General features: G+C 43.3%; 1 protein-coding gene across 4 annotated transcripts in view; it reads left to right on the forward strand.

Annotated features, from left to right (window-relative positions):
• Positions 1-2,625: 2,625 nt before the first annotated feature.
• CLSTN1 (calsyntenin 1) overlaps positions 2,626-18,831 on the forward strand; it is a 38,288-nt gene continuing 22,082 nt past the window's right edge. For all 4 annotated transcript variants that reach the window (XM_054175919.1, XM_054175921.1, XM_054175920.1 and 1 more), the window contains exons 1-2: positions 2,626-3,096; positions 13,129-13,251. In XM_054175919.1, the coding sequence (XP_054031894.1) occupies positions 2,652-3,096; positions 13,129-13,251 (568 nt within the window). In that variant the 5' untranslated portion in view covers positions 2,626-2,651. The remainder of the gene's footprint in view (positions 3,097-13,128; positions 13,252-18,831) is intronic.

The raw sequence follows: 18,831 nt of genomic DNA on the forward strand, positions 1-18,831 counted from the left end.
TAGAGCAAGTCAGTCAAACCACTTAGTCATCTAACTGAACAAAATCACCTACCTGATCTTAAAGGACAGACTGAAGAATCATTGGCTTTACTGAATCAGTGCCTTAGTCACAACTGACTTGGAGTTTTGCTTAGAGGGTGAAATGCAATCAATGCCTTCTCCTTCCTTGGAAATTTCCCTGTTTCATCATAACTGAGTCATCTGACTATCTGAGCTGGTAGTATTCTTGTGCAATAAATAAGGTTTACCGGGATATGGCATTTCTTCTCTTGAAAAATGCCTCTCCTTCCTAATTCTGCTGAATCAGAATCACTTAGAGGAGTCCTGATGGTAACACTGAAGTTCCCTTCTTACTGTGGTCAATGGTAGCATGATCCCAGCTCTGGCAACACATGATATGGCCCAAGTGGACTACAGAACAAACTTTGCTCTTTAAACTGTCTTTTCTGCCGAATCTAATGAGCCTAGACTGTTCTCCAGTTCAAAGGCAATCATAATTTATTTTGCAGGAAATGTTTTAGAGTATGTGTATATTTGCATGGCACCTGGGCACTGACTTAAAAGCCTTCTTCAGAGACTTGTATGTTGACATTCAAGCTCTCTACATAGACCTATTCCTAATCACAAGGTAGTATTTGGGCAAGCAGATTTGTGTTACATCATGAAATCCTCAATGGGCAATCATCTCTTAACTGAGCATATATTGCCTTGCAGATCTTTAGTAGTGAGGTAGTTTATACTCATGCATTAAGTTAGTAAGACTAATTTGAGTCATACTGAGCTGGACAGTCCTTCCACTCTCCATACAAAAGAAAAATGGATAATGTAGCATACTGTCAGCTGAAGCTGCGTTGGCAGAATGTAAAGACTCAGCTCTTTGGCAACAGATGGACTACAGGCTTCTTCTGACATGATCTGCCATCCAGCATATGTTAGACAGGCTGAGAAATCAAGGGGGTTTAGACTGAGGCTTTAGCTTTGTTTAAAAAAAGAAAGATGTCTTAGCTCTTGATAGAGCAGGTGGCCTACAGCACACAGTCAATGAAATTGATGAGGACTAACTTGGTTGCTTGGTTAAGGGATTGCTCCATCCTACAGTATGGTAATTGGGATATTTTCATTGTTGGACCAGTGTATTTCCCTTCAAATATTTTTTTTTCTCTGCACACACTCATATTAGTAAATTGCTTAAGGTACACCAAGTGAAGATGGGTGGTTTTGAAGATGCTACAAAGAAGCTGTTGGGTGGGCGAAACAGCTTGCCTTTGGATATCCAGATGCACTGGCTTGCTGCAGACCATGTTCCATCAGCTTGCTGAGAGACCTTAGTGACTGATCCAGGGCAGAAAATTAGTTGCTTTCTCACCTTTGGTTGACTGGTTTCCACATGTTGAGTTTGAGGTAGACAGGTAGTTGGCAGGGAAGGTAACAGCATTGGGCTTGCCTTGGAAGGGAGGGGGAGGTTTTTCCGGAACAGATCCACCTTGGTATTTAAATTGTGTAGCACTTTAAAAGAAAGAAATACCACATCTCTAGGATTCTGAACATGCTGGACTTTATTTTTATTTCACTGTGGGAGTGGAATGGCTAATAGGTACAAAGCATGAGTAGTCATATCTAATTATAAAATAAGTTGGTTGCATTTTAGTTGACAAAACTTTCTCTTTTCTTCTGCTGAAGCATTTTCTAACAGAAATTTTTGATGAAAGAGCAAATAACTTTTCCACTACAGGACAGGGTCTGTGCAACTTAATTATTCTTGTGAAACTTCTCATAGTGCTTATAAAAAGATCTAATAGACTTTTGCCCTTAAGTCAGTAAAACTGCACTGAAAAGCTTTCTCGCTGTGGAGAGCATTTGTCTAAACTGTAAGCAGTGCTCTTCCTCTTTGTGGACAGGTTAATGCTATGTCCCAGGATGGTCGTCCTTTGCAGCATGTGTACCTGGAGATGAGCACCATGGAAACCTGAGGTCTGCATGTGTGGAGAGGCATGATGGTGCTGTTTATGCTTAAACCAGACACATTTCCTCAGCACTGCAGTTTGAGCTGCACAGACACACCAAGAAAGCATCTGTTTGTTTCTTGGTGCGTTGCAGCAGGTGTTAGCAGTTTGCTCGTTCTTAGGATGGTTGAGAGACCAGCAGCTGATGAGAGTTTGTGCCTCCAGCTCCCAGCGCTTTACTGTGCTGCTGGAGGCCTTGCTGTCTTCAGCATCAGTGTTGGGTTAGGTAAAAAAAAAGAGCGGCTTTGCATTTTTGTGGAAAAGAGCTGTGAACATTAAGGTGAAAGCATTTAAATAGCTTCATCTGTGCTTTAACTCGTTCTCCAGTGATGGGGTTTTAATCAGCACTTGATTAAACCTGCTACTAGCCTTCTGTGGGACGCAGGTGAGCCCTGATTGCTAACTGCCCGCAGCTGCAGCAACGCAGGGACCTTCAGCACACAGCAAACCCAACCCAACCACCCCCCAAAAAAAACCCCCGAACCCCAGCACAGCCCAGCCGACCGTCTGGACCGGAGGGGGCGGTGTGGCAGCGGCGCGATGCCGCAGTGCCCGGCCTCGGGGCGGAGCGGGGGCGGACTCGAGACCGGCAGGCCGGGCAGAGGCGGTGCCGTCCGCCGCGCTGTGCCCTGCTCCGCCCCGCCGCAGATGGGTTCTCCCCCATCCCCCTTGCCGTTGGTTCGCTCCCTCTCCCGCCTGGGAACCGGCGCGAGGGGACCGGCCGCGTTCGCCGCCGCCATTTTAGGTGCCGCTGGCGGGGCGCCGCGCTGCCAGGCGGGGGAGGGAGGGAGGGGAGGAGGAGAGAAAAAGAGAGCGGAGTGGGGCAGCGCAACGCTTCTCCTCCCTCCTTCTCTTCCTCCTCCCTCTTTCTCCTCCTCCTCGGGGCCGAGCCGAGCCCTCCGCCCGGCGCAGAGCGGAGCCCGGACCAGCGGGGGCGCCACAGCCGCCCCGCCAGCCGGGGCTGCGCGCTGCCCTGCCCCGCTCTGCGCTGCCATGCCGCCGTCGTGCTGCCCGGGAATGCTGCCTTCGGTGCCGGCCGCCGCCTGCTTGCTGCTGGCCGCGCTGCTCTGCGGAGGAGCGGAAGCCGCTCGAGGTAAACACAGTCGGGGGAGGCTGCCTGGCACCGGGGGAAAGGCGAGGGCGGCAAGTCCGGACACCCCCCCTCCCCTCCGCCATGCTAGCCCGTTCCCTGGGCGTCTCATAGGGATGTACCGCGGATCGATGGAGCTGCTGGGTGGGGGGACGGTGTCCTTGGCTGCCTTCGTCCTTCGGGAGCGGGGAGGGAGCGCGGGGGAGGACATCTCGGCGGTGCGGGAGTGGAGGAGGGCGCTGGCCGCCCCTCCCCGGGGCTGGCTGGGGGCCGGGGTGACCCCGTCGAGGCCGCTGCACCTGCGGCCCCGCGGGACTGGATGCGGGGGATGGCGGCGGCTCGCGGCGGCTCGTCCTCCGCTCTCACCTGCGCCGGGCTGCTTTCCGCCCCCCGAGACTTTACGACCCCGAAGGTCAGTCCTCTTCCCGGCGGGCCTCGGCGGTCGGCCGCAGGGGCCAGGCCGAGTTGCGGCGGCGGGATGCGCGGCGGAGGCCCGCCCGTTACATAACCGTTCCCGCAGGCACCGGGCCGGGCTGCGGCCAGTGGCCCGCGGTGCCCGAGGCGGGCAGAGACCGTCACTTGTTGCAGGGAAGGGTTCCGCTCGCTGCCCTGGCCGGAGCGGTCAGCCCGCTGCAAACGCCGCGCTCCTCAGGGGTCGGGAAGGTGGCTGCGTGTGCCGGGGAGAGCCCCGATGGCCAGAGGGGTGGGAAGGGGAAATAAAGCCCCTGAGGGAGCCCAACCATCGGCCTGACGTGAGGAGCACTCGTTGGGTTGTTGGCGAGAACCGGTGTCTGCTAAACCTTCAGCGACACGGCATTTTAAACATCGGCCTTGTGGCTATTGATTGATCTTGTGGAGTAAAAGCATACGCATTGCAGGGCTCCTCCTGAGCAGATTTCAGTAAGAGGCTTGTAAATGCTTCCTTACCTGAAGGTTACCGCTGGAACTGAGGATGCCATTTCTGCAAGATACGGCTGATCATAGGATGAGGTTGGGGATCTGGCATTTAATTTGAATGTAGATTAGAAGTGTGGCGTTAAAATGGCTTGCAGGTACGTTGACGGGAAGTTTTTGTTGTTTAATAAAATCAGTTCATTAAGGGACACATCTTGCTGCAGTTTCCCTATATAGGATCAAAAAGCTTTAGTTAGTCATCACTGTTTAGGTAGTGGCCATAGTTCACCTGCACAAGATCTTTCTAAGTCCAGCCTATTCACTAGCATTCTTGAAACCATTGGTTGTGCTGCTTACCACACCAGTACAGAAGCATGATTTCATTCAATTGCCAGCATTTTCCATCATGTGTAATTACAAATAAAACTTAGATAAAAAATCTTTTTTGAGGAAAGCTAATGTGTGCCTCGAACCAATTGGCCCTACAGAGGATAGCTCTGTTAGTCAGCTTTTCTACAGCTTGTTAGAGACTGTTGGTTTTAGTCTAATCCACGGAGCTGCTGGACTGCAGGTCCTGATCTGTTAAACTTCACATGTAGCTGAGGTAGATTAGGAGGTATGCTTTGGGTTAGTATGTGCTGTTCTCTTAGTCCTCATGACGTTATGTCTGTGCTTGGTGGGTCTGTTAATATTGGCATGTGAGGATGCATGTAATGACAAGCTTTGGAGAACATCTGGAAAGCTGCTAGGTCAGCTCACTTCCATTTCCCAGTTGTTAGGAGCAGCATTTGTTTAGAAGCATTGGTGATCAGTTTTGTTTCATGCTATATCATCAGATTTTTTTGTTTGTTTGATGATTTCATTTTTTTGTAATCTGTGACTTTAAAAGTCCTTGCTGTAGAGGTTGCAAGGTTTGTTATGGTGAAGACTGCATTGTGTGGTTCAGTAAAGGGACTGGAAATGCTACACCACAGTGGTGAGTTTCTCTTACCAGTCCTGCATGTTCTTGTGGTTGGAACAGGAGAATGAAAAGTGTTTGGGTTTTGGTTTGTGGGGATTTGTTTGTTTGTTTTATTACTTGTCTTTTTGTTTGATGATGGTAAGAAACAGAAATAGATTTTGGGGGATGTGATCTTACAGAACAGTTAGGTGTGAACTAGCTGACCTGCCGTCTTCATGTAGCTGTCTTAAGGGGTGCAGAGGGTGGGTTCAGGTTCTAAAGAGTCCTGTTCAGCTGATGCAGAACTCTTGATTTAACTGAGTTCATCTTGTAATTGGTCAAGTTGACCCAAATATATTTTTAAGCTCTTTGGACTAACGTTGTGGTGGAAAAGCAGTAGTTAGCAGTGCATTCAAATAGTGTTTGTCAGAGTGAAACAATTGGAAGTTTATCAGCAGAGTTGACTGGGGAGTGGAAAGACTTCCCCGACCAGAAAGCAGTGCATCTAATGGCTGCTGCTTCTGTAGTTACCGAATGGGTGGAGCCATATACCTCTGTGGCCTTGGGCCCCTTTCAATTTTATGTCATTTGGGAAGCATATTGATCAAAATAATCCTATCTTGAGGGAGCTTTGCTGAGCTGTGATTATTAGAGGAAGTTATGTGGTGCTGTGAATGTCTTAACTCCAAACCACAAACCACTTGCTCGCTACCATGTTCTTACTGCAGATGTTTCTCTGGCGCAGGAGCAGCCTGTGTAATACAGGGCTGGTGGTTAGGTTTCTAGCTCCTTTTTAGAGGCAAGGAAATTTAAGCCTACCCTAAAGCATTATGAGGAAACAGTTTGCCTCTTTATGGGAGCTGGTTTTTGGTTTGTTTTCTTAAGGATTTAAGAAGCTAAATGGTGACCAAGAAGAGACAGAATTAACCAGTGCTAGACCTTTCTATGATGCACAATGCTTGGGAAGGCATAATACACAACTATCTGCTTATGCAAACAATTTTCATCTTTTTTTCTGTATGTATATAGATTAATGCACTGCTGTGGAAATTTAGATGGAGGAGAGGTGACCGGGGCAAGCATGGTTTGGTTTGTGTTTGGAGTACTATAGTATTAGACTGCAGGTTGTGCTGTCTATGCTAAATTACCAGGGAAATTTATCAACAGAAGCTTTTCTAGAATTGTATCTCTGGTTTGAGGTCTTAATGTTTCTGCAGACTTGACATCACCAGTTTCAGACTGTTGCAAAGAGGATTTTAAAGGAGGACAGAAGCTAGGCTCACAGACTTCCTTTTCTCATGGAAGTTAGGAGGCTTGAAGTTAAACCCAGATCAGACCCCAGGACAGCGTATTGTATACATCTCATCTCAAACAGATTAAATTAGAATTCTCTTATTCTGGGTAAACCATCATTTTCTGCCATGAAAATCTAAATATCTGGTAGCTCTGTGGCTTATGGCTGTGAAACTGTTAGGCAGAGGAGGAAACTTCTGTAGTCATTGATGTTTTCTGAACAAAACCACTTTAACCATTTTTCTAAGCCTTATTTCTCATTCTGTTTGGTTGCATTCAGAGAATTCTCTCTGAAATTTTGTTTATGATGTTAAGGGCCATACATCTTGTAGTGTTATTGTTGTCAAAGACAGAAGCTATACCTCAAAACAAGGGAGAGTTTAGTAAGCCTGAAGCCTTGGGTTTCTATAAGTCTTATTTTGCACTCTGATTTGTTTGACTCATGCTGATCATCTCCCATTGTCTTCAGGAGGGACTAAACCTCCTTAGGAGCTTCTTCAAAGGCACTGAGGGTTCTAACAAGCCTTTCAGAACTGTCCGTCTGTCCTTTGTTGATAGTGTTAGGTCTCATCTCGCTTGCTTTGTATTCTGATTGCAAACGAGTTGCTGCTACTGCTCCCAGTTGGTTTCCCTGTTTTTAGATGGAGTCAACAAGCAGAGCTAGAAGTGCTGGCTGTACTGAGATGTGTTTGCTCTGTTTGTAAATGAGATTCCCTTTCAAGGAGCGGAGTTTATAAATATGGCTACAGTTAACAAGTTATTTCCACTCTTGTACTGCGATTGGCAACATGTAAGGTAACATTTATTAAATGGTAGTTTACAGAGGCTTATGTCTTCCATTTCAGTGTTCTGTTAGGTTTTAAACATTTTAAATTTCACTTCAAAAGTTAAAATTTGGTTGCATCAATCCTAGTCAGACTTGAGGTGGATTGTTACTGTTTTGCTCTTTTCTCTGCCAGGTTTTTATCCCAGTTGAAATTTGGTTCATGTATCCTCTGTCTGAGGTCTTTGAATGTTTCTTCGGATGCAGTTGTAGTTAACTAGTTTCTCATCAGTCGTGGTTTGTACCTGATCTTCAGACTTGCAGCAGGCTTATTCCATGTACCTTTGTACAAATAAAATGAGATTAGGCAAGTGGTTCAGTGTGACACAGGAAACTCTCTAAGTGGTGCTAAACCAGGTTTTTTCTTTCCCAAGGCAAAATATAATTGAATAAATCCTCTTGAATTCCTATAGCCATTAATTTGAATATGGTGTTTGGAGAATTATTAACTGTCCAGGTTCAAACTGTTGGCACCTGATGATTGCTCTCACTGTATGGCAGCTGAGCTTCCAGAGCACAGATTAAGTGCATGTGAACTGTGGCAAAGAAATCCGAGATAGATCTGAAATTGTAGGCTGAATTTCAACTACCTGTGAGGAACTGCAAAGGTTAATGTTGGTAGATGCCAATGCCTTTACCTAATGGTTCTCCTGGTGCAGTTTCATCCCCTTGCATTTTGTTACTGCTTATAGTTTTCATGTCCCAGTAATGAAAATTGTGTTTTGTCTTGGAAATTTGTGGTTTAGATAAGAAAAGTTCCAGACTATCAAGCTCAGCATTTGAGTAGAAGTTGTGTTCAGTTTTATCCTGTTGTTTGTACCAGCTTGTGAGTGAGTGATGTTTGATAAAATCCTAGGTATGAGGAGACCCAATTAAATAAATATATCTTTTCATGACCATTGATATATTTGAAGTTGTTTATATTAAAATTTAATCCTCACCCTTCTCCAACACAAAATAGAGGCCTGAGTTGCAGGCTGGCGAGGCTTGGGCAGGAACAGAACACAGGTCGTAATCAGGCCATGCGACGCCCTTTCTTACTCAACTTTACTTTCAGGGTGGAGGAGGTGTATTTTATTGTGTAGATCTTTACTCATGGCTGAGCTGTATTTTTCTGTGCTTATGTACTACACAAACTTTTTATGATATTGCTTGAAATGCCATGAGAACAGTACAAAGTTATGAATATTCAAAGTGAGACATACTTCATAGTTTTTATTGTCTCACTGAAAGGCAAGCTTCTATCTTCTTACATCAAGAGGATGGCAATTGGAAGCTCTACGTTAATCAGTTTTTGTCAGACCTTCAGGACAGGAGTAAAAGTCTGTTTGCTCAGTCTCCTGAGTGCAGTTCATTGGAATTGACAGAATACAATTCTCTTTGTATGCAATCTTTGGATTTTTCATGAAGTCTCAAAAGTGGGTTTCAAACCCAAATATTTTTGTTTACTGTCACTAGATTGCACAGCTCTAGCTTGAACTCCAGTATTTGTTACTGAGTTCATTCAGTGCAATGTACCAATTAATTATTATGAAACTGTTTTGACACCAGTCATCCTTTTCTAGTTCTATGATATGCAGCATAGCTAAACAGCACTAGGTGTTAGAAGTAGGTGTCCAGAAGAGAAAACCTTTTCAGCTGCAGGCATTTCTGGTTGAGGTGTGTCTAAATCTTCAGTTACCTGGATGCCAGATCCCATTTAAATCAAGTGAAATTCTGAGCATCTGTAAGAAGATAACTGAAGCCCTCAGACAGAACTTTTGGTAAATGCATTTAATTCTAATATGCTTCCATTCATATACTAGAAATTAATTAATTCTGGTTGTTTTGAGATAATAGCTTTGGATGAAAGTTTTCATACTAGCTCTAAAGCCCATTTCCCAGCCTACCTCTTCCTTTACATGCTTTAATTCTTTTAATCATCAGGAGAAAGTTGCTGCCAGTTGATCTGATGGATGCATTCTGCATCATGAAGCATTGCTCTTGCTGAGTAGGCCTTTCCTTAAGGTACATGGCTCTTCTGCAGAACAGACAGTAGTTCCAATCACTACTAGTAAAAGCTGGGTTGTTCAGTGTGATGTGAAGCTGAGCACATCTACCTAGACCAAACAGTGTTTTAAAAACCTGTGTTCAAGGCACACATCACATCAGGCACCAGTTCCCTTTCCTCTTGTAACTTAGCAATTATCTTTGGATAAGCCAGGTTAGACAAGCGGCTTGTGCTCGCCTTGCAGGTACACATTCAGGTCTTCCTTGGCAGCAGTAGAGGCTCTAGCATGAGCTTTGAAAGAAGAAGAGTGCTGAACTGTCTTTTAAATGGTTTTGGCCACTACAAACCAAGTAGAAGTCAGCTCCTTGCATTGTGCAGGGTGGTTTCCCCTGCTTGAGTAGATTAAATGCTGGTTGGGATTTACAACAGATTCCAGCTGAGGTGCTTATAAATAGTGTGAATATTGTATTTCATGGAAACCAGGGTAGTTTATCCCAGTGAAGTGACAGGAGATTAACAGCTCAGGGCACTTCGTTAGAGTCAAGTTGGAATAGGCAGAGCATTTTGGTTTGAAATTAACAGTCTGTCTTGGAACAACTTTCTCTAGATTTCAGGAATTTTGTCACAGTAACAGAGGAAAAAGTGAAAGGATCATTTTCAGTCCAACATTTTGCAATATCGAAGCCAACTTAGATCAGAACAGTGCTTGGTTTGATTTCACAGTTGATTCAAGGGAAGCAGTAATGTGTCACTCCTAAGCCGTACCTCGTATTTCACAAGCTAGCTTTGGAATTTCTTCCAGTGTGTGGTTCTGCTGGAGTCAGTAGATCACAAACATGGATAACAGGCCTTTCCTGGGTATTCAGCAGTAAGTTTGGTGTTTGAAACCCCAGTGATGTTTAGCCTTCATAAACACAAAGGGATTTAAGCTTTATGTTTTAAAATCTCGTGATGTTTTAGCCTTCCTAAACACAAAGGGGTTGAAGCCTTATGATTTGTCTACAGCACAATAAAAGGACATGACTTTGCTTTTAACTGGGTCTGTTGTTTGAAGGTTCACTAGACTCTGCAGATGCTGAGCATACTCATAATGCTGTTCATATGTGGTTGCAGTACTTCAACTTTTACAGCCTTCACTACCCTAGAGTCGTGGGGTTTACTCTAGGTTGCTAAATTAGGACAAGGTTTCCTGATGCTTAAAATTAAACAATTTGTCATCTGCGTTCAGAAGCATTAGAATGGAGATGGAAGTTTTTGTGGCAGAGATCTATTTTAGTATTTTATATCAGGTCCTTGCATAGACTTAAGATGAAGGGATGATAGGACTCTTGATACATTCAGTTGAAGTGCAGCTGCCCTATATGCACTGAAAAATACACAACTGCATCCTCCTCATGCTTCTGACAGCCATAGTGAAGCACTTTCCTTTCAAGCAGATTCGACTTGAGAGCCCTGCTTCACTAGAGACTCACACTTCTGTTATTGGTTGCATTCCCTCCAAGGGAGGAATGATACATGTGTCCCTCTGAGCATGAGGAGGTTTGTTTTAAAACAGTTCCTTGGAGGGTGCTGCAGCAGTGTGCTTCTGGGTGAATGGAACAATGTGGCTGACATTTAGCTGGCTAGTTGGTATGCTGAATATTGAAAGCATGCCCCCGTGAGTGGATTGAAGCAATAAAGATAGTGTTACCATACTGAGTAAAACCACCCGGTGCTAATTAAACACTGTTTGCATTAAAGGAGTTTGTTGTGAGTTCTCTCTTGCTGCACTATTATGCATGGAAGTACTCTATCCTGGCTAGCAGTTTGTTGCTGCTAACCAGTAAAAGATGGCAGATGAAAGCTTGGGGGCAGAGTGTTACGGTTTCCTGTATGAGTTCTTTAGGTTTAATCATTTGTTTAAGTGTCCTTTTATCACAATTTTTTTTAATCCCTCTGGGTAAGCAGATGGCAAAGATCGTGAATCCATTTGAGTTTGTTGGAAAGGCAGGATTCAGACAATGCTAGCCTTATACCTCTGCCTCCTTGACAGTCTGTAATTCTTCAGAGAGGTGATCCTATAGTGGCCTTCCAGTGCCTGAAGGAATCTACATGAAAGCTGGAGAGGGACTTTTGACAAAGGGCAATTACTTTAAGCTGGAAGAGGATAGATTTAGACTGGATGTTAGGGAAAAATTCCTTAACAGTGAGGGTGGTGGGACACTGGAGCAGGTTGCCCAGGGAGGCTGTGGGTGCCTCCTCCCTGGAGGTGTTCAAGGCCAGGTTGGATGAGGTCTTGAGCAACGTGGTCCAGTAGAAGGTGTCCCTGCCCATGGCAAGGGGGTTGGAAAGAGATGATCTTTAAGGTCCCTTCCAACCCAAACCATTTTATGATTCTGTGACATAGCAGGACTCAACTGTGTACCACTGTTCTGGCTGTGCTATGTACTTCACTGTGACTGCAAGGGCATTTATTTCAGAAGTACTTCATCTCACGAAGACTAAACTCTGGGTGATGTCACCTACTGAGTGCTGTTTGATATGTCTGTTATTCCCTCTAGCAAAACATGTTTTATATGTGACTGTCCATCATTTGCTGAAGCTGACTTGGCTCTGTCTGGAGAGGAGCAGTTTTGTGAATGTTTTGCATAGGCTTCTGAATCTGATCTGGAAAATAACATTAATTTAGGAAGCAAGGATATGTGGTAGCCTCAGAGGTTTTTTTTGAAGCAGCAGATGTGTGTTGCCCAGAAGAGCTTAGGTGGAAGTGATGCATGTAGAACCTCAGCGTGAAGAGAGCTACGCTAAGAGAAACAGGATATCCAAGTGTCAAGAGGAATTGGTTGTTTCATCACAAATACTGGTTCTGTGGACTATGAACTGTATTTATCTTTGGAGAGTGTAACATCAAGATAAATATTTAATAAATCACAGCTCTCTCACATTGGATTGTTGTCTAGCAGAATGCTACCCAAGTAGATAACATAAATTCTTCTTTGCGTCCTTTGTGATGTGCTAGAAAAAAACACCATTTTTGCAAGCTGTCTAGGAAAGATGCTGCATTTCACTGCGGCAGAGGAAGACTTAAATATGCTGAAGTGATGGATTTACACATTCTGTCGTGCAGAGATGAAGGATACTTGTATGGATAATCTTTTAGTGGAGTTTCCCATTCTCTTAAAGCAACTACTAAGTAAGCGACAGAAAAAGTAACCCGTCTTTTACTCAGATTTTTAAGGCATTCTGTTAGATGACAGAGGGCCATAAAGATGATCCAAGCGCTGGAGCTCCTCTGCTGTGAAGACAGGCTGAGGGAGCTGGGGGTGTTCAGCCTGAAGAAGAGAAGACTCCGGTGGGGACCTAATAGCTATGTTCCAATCTACAGGAAGGCTGGAGATGGAGTTCTCATAAGGGTGTCTACTGACAGGACAAAGGGAATGGTTTGAAGCTGAGGGAGATTAGGTTTAGACTGGATCTCAGGAAGAATTTCCTCAGTATGAGGGTGGCAAGACTCTAGAATGGGTTGCCCAGGGAGGATATGAATGCCTCCTCCCTGGGGGTGTTCAAGGCCAGGTTGGATGAGGCCTTGAGCAGCCGAGTCTAGTTGAGAGGCATCCCTGCCCGTGGAGTAGATGTTTAAGGTCCCTTCCAACCTAAGTCATTCTGTGATTCTATGAAAGCCTGAGATTTTGATGCCTTCTTCCAGCAGTGCTTGAAATCTGCATTTCTGTTGGATTAAAGAGTAGACGTTGGGCAGTCTTTTTTTCACCTGGTGCTGAATATAGGGTTTTCTAGTGTCACTCTTGGCACTGATAGCAGCAGCTCACCAGCTCTGTTAGAAGGTTGTGAATTGCACTTCAGGGGCATCTTAAATCCCAGCATAGTTCCAAGACTAATTTAGACTCTTTGAGTTACTTCTGGAAAGCCCATAGGGACGCTGAACCCTTCTGAACACATTTAGCAGAGATTTTTCTCTCAGTTTTTTTAATTGAGTAAAATAATGGTTTGGATTTAGAGAAAGGTAAGAGGGAAATAGTTGAATCAGTATCATAAAACACTTTTAAAAGAAGTTATCTGCATCAAAAGTTTTGACTTTGTACTTTGTTTTCTTTTCAGTTAACAAACATAAGCCATGGATTGAGACAACCTATCATGGTATAGTTACAGAGAATGACAACACAGTGCTCTTGGACCCCCCTTTAATAGCCCTGGACAAAGACGCACCTCTGCGATTTGCAGGTAAAGAATTCATCTGCATGATTGTTTTAAGAAGTGGAAATGCTTTCTTGGTGACAAATGATATATGTTAATTAGTGTGTTTTCCCTTGCAGCATAATGTCTCAAAGCTTTTAGATCCTAGGAAATGTTTGTCCTTGGACCAGAGTTTTGCTTCATATTTATTTCATATTTCAGCCTTAAATATACAGCTGTATCCAACTATCCAGACCAGAGGGTACTTTATATTCCAGGCTTTCAATTTCATGTGTGTATTTAATTTTTCTGTTCTGTTGGTTGTTTTTTTGTTTGGTTTTGTATAGTGTCTATGGGAAATCTAGGAAGGCTGACTTGCATGCATGGTGACTAGGAGAATATGAATCATCTCTCACAGTTCTTAAGTGCTTTACTTTTGAAGTGTAAAAGTACTGGTAGTTTGGCAGCACTGAATAGATTTTGAAAATGACAGGTTTATATCTCCTGAGGGATAGCAAAGTTTTCTTGAGGGCTGGATATCATGAAGCTTTAAGAAAATTTTGTTGTCAAATTTGCTGAGGGAAATCTAGTGTCAAAGCATCCTTTCAAATGGGACTGCTTTTCCATTGTGGTGGTCTAAATTGTTTAAGCCTGCTTTCATTTAATGAACTTTTTTTTTCAGCAGCTGGAAGTTGTTTTTATTAAATGTTTCTCCATTATGTATTTTAGTTTTCAAAACTTAGCAGTTCTTAAGCAGCAGAACAACGGACTTTAAAATAGTTATTTTTAATTCTAAACAAAATAATATGCTAAAAAATGTAAAGGAATTTTTTTTAATCCAGCAGAGTGATACCAAGGACTTGCATAATTAGAGAATCATAGAATGGTTTAGTTTGGAAGGGCCCTTAGAGATCATCTACTCCAACCTCCCTGCCATGGGCAGGGATGACTCTCAACTAGAATCAGCTGCTCAAGGCCTCATCCAGCCTGGCCTTGAACACCCCGAGGGAGGCAGCATCTGCACCTTCCCTGAGCAGCCTATTCCAGAGTCTTGCCACCCTTGTACTAAGGAACTTCTTCCTAAGATCCAGTCTAATTTTACTCTCCCTCAGCTTCAAACCATTCACCCTTGTCCAGTCTCTAGACATCCTTATGAAAAGTTCCTCTTCAGCCTTCCTGCAGGATCCCTTCAGGTACTGGAAGGTCCCCCAGAGTGATCTCTTCTCTAGGCTGAGCAACCTAAGCTCCCTCAGCCTATGCTCATAACAGAGGTGCTTCAGCCCTTGGATCATTTTTGTGGCCCTGCTCTGGACTTGTTTCAACAGCTCCATGTCTTCCTTAGGATAGGGACACCAGAACTGGATGCAGTGTTTGAGAGGGAGGTCTCACAAGAGCAGAGTAAAGGGGCAGAATCCCTTCGCTTGACCTCCTGGCCATACTCTTCTTGATGCAGTCTAGGATACAATTTGCCTTCAGGGCTGCCTGACTCTGCTTTGGAGCTCATTGAAGTATTTGTCTGACATTAAAAGGAACAATACTTGAATCTGTCTTTGAGGAGCCCAAAAGTGGGAGATGTGTTGAATCAGCATTACCAGTTCTGGTTGGTGGTGCTGCAGTTGTATCCCAGGATGGAGAACAGCACTGGTGTTGTCCAGCAGCATCTTCGTGGGTGTTTTAAGTGTGAGAAGCCCATTAGATCAGTGATGTGTTTTCACAGCAAAACAAAGCATTTGCTGGATTCAATGGCTGCTTCAGCCCTAACTGCTATATTCCTACTTAAAACCCAAATTTATTCATACTTCAAAAGGTTGGAGATTTTAATTAACTGTGCCCCTAGCTGAGCAGTGAAACTTTTGAACTCTCTGCAGGTTTAAAATATTTTAAATAGAGCTTTTTGCTTGCCTTCATTTTTGAGCATGTTGAAATATCTTGAAACTGGTTCATTTAAATTCTTTGTAGCACACCAACCTGTGGAGCAAGTAAAAGAAATATTTTATTGCTGTTCTCACTCTGTGCTGTGGGTAGGATCCTGAAATGCCGATGTGCAAAAATAAGCAGGGTTATCTAGAAATTTATTTCTAGGGTGATTTGTGTGGTTTCATACCTGAAACAACACATTTTTGAAGACAGGGTTTGAAGATGGTCATGCCCAGGCTGCCTCATCGTGCTGCCCAACTGTAGTGCCCCTCTGGAATTGGGCTTTTGTACCATGACTGTTGTAGATCTGCTTGAGAGGACAATCACCATTGTCCTTCCTCCGTGAAACTTCTCTACATTACAAATAGAGACGTGTTGGAATTCCAGCAATTTCAGACATTTCCAAGATGGTTTTGCTGAAAGAAACAACCCCAAAGGACAGCTACATTTTTCTATTGTACATTAATTTGTGTCCAGTTTAATGTCGGAGGCTCTCAGTAAGGGTTTTCTCTTTATGTATAATAAAGGAGCTGAATTTTTACTGCTTTTGAAACAATACTGTGTCTGATAACTGAATTTGTTTTGTTATGAGAGGATAACACAGGGTCTTGCTAGCAAGATATTTGAGGTGTTTCCCTCATGGAAAGAAATGTTTCCTTGCTTTTTTAATGTGCCTGTAACAGGGTTTTAGTCTTTGTTACCCCACCCCTAGAGAGAATCACTTATAGTTTATTTTTTCCCCTTACTAATCTGGGACACAAGGACTATTTTTGTAGGGGTTGGGAATTTTTTGACTTAGAGCATGAATATACATAGAGCTTTGAAAGTGATCTTGAAGAATCTTCTATTTATTCTTTAAAAATCCTCCCCAAAAAAATCTCCCAAGCCTTCCTGCCAGCCTCTCCTGGAGGTGTGTGTGGCTCACATGTTGCAGTGGGCGAGCGCTGATGGCATTTTCCGTGCCGCACCACCGAGCTCTGTTTGTGTAGGGCAGGGAGCTGTGCTGACGTCCTGTCTGCAGAAGGCCCCTATAATGCAGTGCTCAGCAGGATCAGGCCAGAAAGGAATCATGTGTAGAGAAGAATGACACTGTGTAGTCAAACATAAAGATTTTGATCTTGTCATATCCAGCGAGTGAGTCAATGTGTGTGCAACAATATGTGCACAGCCGCTTGGCAAACCCGAGAGGCAGTTCTGTTGCTGTAGGGTTTCAGCCATTTTTGCAGCAAGTTTAAAGCATGCCTTAAATTTTGTATTTTATTTTCTATTGGCATTTTATTTTCTACCTGTTGTGCATACAGATACAAACTGGAGTTATCATCAGTTGTGACATTTGGAATGAGTTGGCTTTTTAACAGTTTTGTATGCTACTAAATGTATTGAAATATGGGAGGCTTTCCATGATGCTCATGGAGACTGCTGCTTGGTTAGAGCTAGGAGAATATAGGATCATAGAATCATTAAGGTTGGAAAAGACCTTTAAGATCATCTAGTCCAACCATAACCCAACTACCATGACCACTGAACTATATCCTAAAGCACCACACCTACACATTTCTTGAACACCTCCAGGTATGGTGATTCTACCACCTCCCTGGGCAGCCTGTTCCAATGCCTTTCAGTAAAGAAATTTCCCCTTGTATCTAATAAAATGTAGAGGGATAGCTGACTCCAAAGTTTGAGAGTGCCTAGTGGACACACTGGATTGTATGCCCAGTTTAGAGACAAGTATTTTTATGACTGTGTAGTTATTTTACATCATTACATAACAATTCAGAAAGAGAGAAACCAGTGAAAAATAACCAAACCTTAACATTCTACCAAATCCTTACTGTTATTTAATTGTGCTGCACTGGAAAGGAGAAACACAGAATGCTTTTAGGATAGAAAATCACTCTTGTGTTTTCTGGCTAATATAAATTCCACAAACCTGATATATCTGTAAAATGAAATGTTTTGTCAACTGTGGTTACAGCACAGTAAAGTTCTGTCCCAGTTACAGTCTATTTAGCTGAACAAATATAAACTAACTTAAAGATTGATCATGATTTTGGTCTAAGATTAGGAGAGTTAGAAATCTGCTTCAGTAATGTGTCTCACTGCAGGATGGAGTGAGAAAAAGCATTAAGCACATATATTCCTATATATATATATGCTGCATAATTAATCTATTAATTGTCTTATTTGCCTTAAAATAGCTCTGTACCAGTCTGTGATACGTTTTTGAGAAAAGAGAAGTACTTCCAGAGAATTACTGCTTTTTGCTTCTGTTTATTGCAGAGAGACTTTGAAAAGGGAGAGCTTAAAAAAGCCTGTTAGGTTGGGAGCTCTGCATTTGCATATTTAGAGCACTTAGATCCTGAGTTACCTCAGAGCTTTTATTTATTGAAACTTTCTCAGTCACAAGAACCTGGTCTGTTAACCTGAGTACCGTGAAGTGGAAAATAGGGCTGTGTTGGATCAGTTACTGTTCTGAGAAACACCTGGCAGAGCTGAGCTATAGTACACCTTGAGCAAGAGCTTTACACTTCAAAAAGCATCTGGAGACACACAGATATTTACCAGAGAGCTTATTTATGTCTTATGCTTAGGAGCTAGAAATGTAATGCCTGGGCAGCTAAATTGTTGGTGGTGCCAGATTTAAAGGTCCCTTCAGGTGGTTGAGAACTGGATAGTTTTTTTAAACAGCCTCTCCTTGTCCCAGATAGATAACTGCCACATTAATACACTTCTCCCTCTTTTATTATCAGGATTTCTGCTTTTATGTTCCCTTCCCCTTTTTAATTTTTTTTTTTTCTAAATGTAATCTCAATGTTTCACATCAATGCTTGACTCTCAAGTTTAGAGTTGCTGGAAGGAAGCAGGGAGTGGGTGTACAGGAGTGAGAGATCTGGAATATTCAAAAGCTTCCAGCTGGAATGTCACTTGCGGCTAACCAGTGGTGTCAGCCCCGAATTTAAGCAGTGTAAAGTTTTTCTGGAATGCTCCTATTGCCAAGACACATGAAAATCTGGGATTATATTTATAACCTGTGCTAGAACAGACTGAAATAAATTAGGTGGGTGCCAAAGAGGCAGCATACATGGTGCATTAAAATAAAGAGCTGATGATAAGTCTAGGGATTACCTGAAGTGAGTTTCAGGGAGAACCTAATGAGAGCTATTTCAGAAATTGGCTGCTCTAAAATGAAGGACTAGGAATCATGATACATTAGAAGGTAATTTGCCTTAACTATATTTCTGCTTCAATACTAAACTGTCAATTTGCCTTTTTAAGGCCACTCTAGGATGGAGACTTGAATAACTGCTACTGAAAGTTGTCTGAAATAGGTGAGAATGAACAGGAGACCTGCTAGAAGTGATTTTAAGGGTAGGAGTCTGCTTTGATGTACTGGAATTCAGGTCAAGGATGATGGTAATCAGTAAAAAATAATTGATGCATTAGGTGATAGTTTAGGGGTTTAACCAATTATGATTTCCAGGGAGTAAAGGACAGGGTTAACTCCCTTCCCAGCAGAACTGTGAAACCACTCAGGTGCCTGTCACAGTCCTCTGATACCATTGTATAACTCCATGATACCTGAGATCTCCCCTAAGGATGGAAGCTCCAGGACACTGGGGAAGTTCATACTCTTCTAGAGTGGGTGGAGGGGGCAAAGCAGGCTGCTCAGGGCGTTCTCAGTACTGGCAGATTGTATCTGAGCACCTGAAT

This window comes from Dryobates pubescens, chromosome 33 (assembly GCF_014839835.1).
Source record: "Dryobates pubescens isolate bDryPub1 chromosome 33, bDryPub1.pri, whole genome shotgun sequence".
NCBI classification, from domain to species: Eukaryota; Metazoa; Chordata; class Aves; order Piciformes; family Picidae; genus Dryobates; species Dryobates pubescens.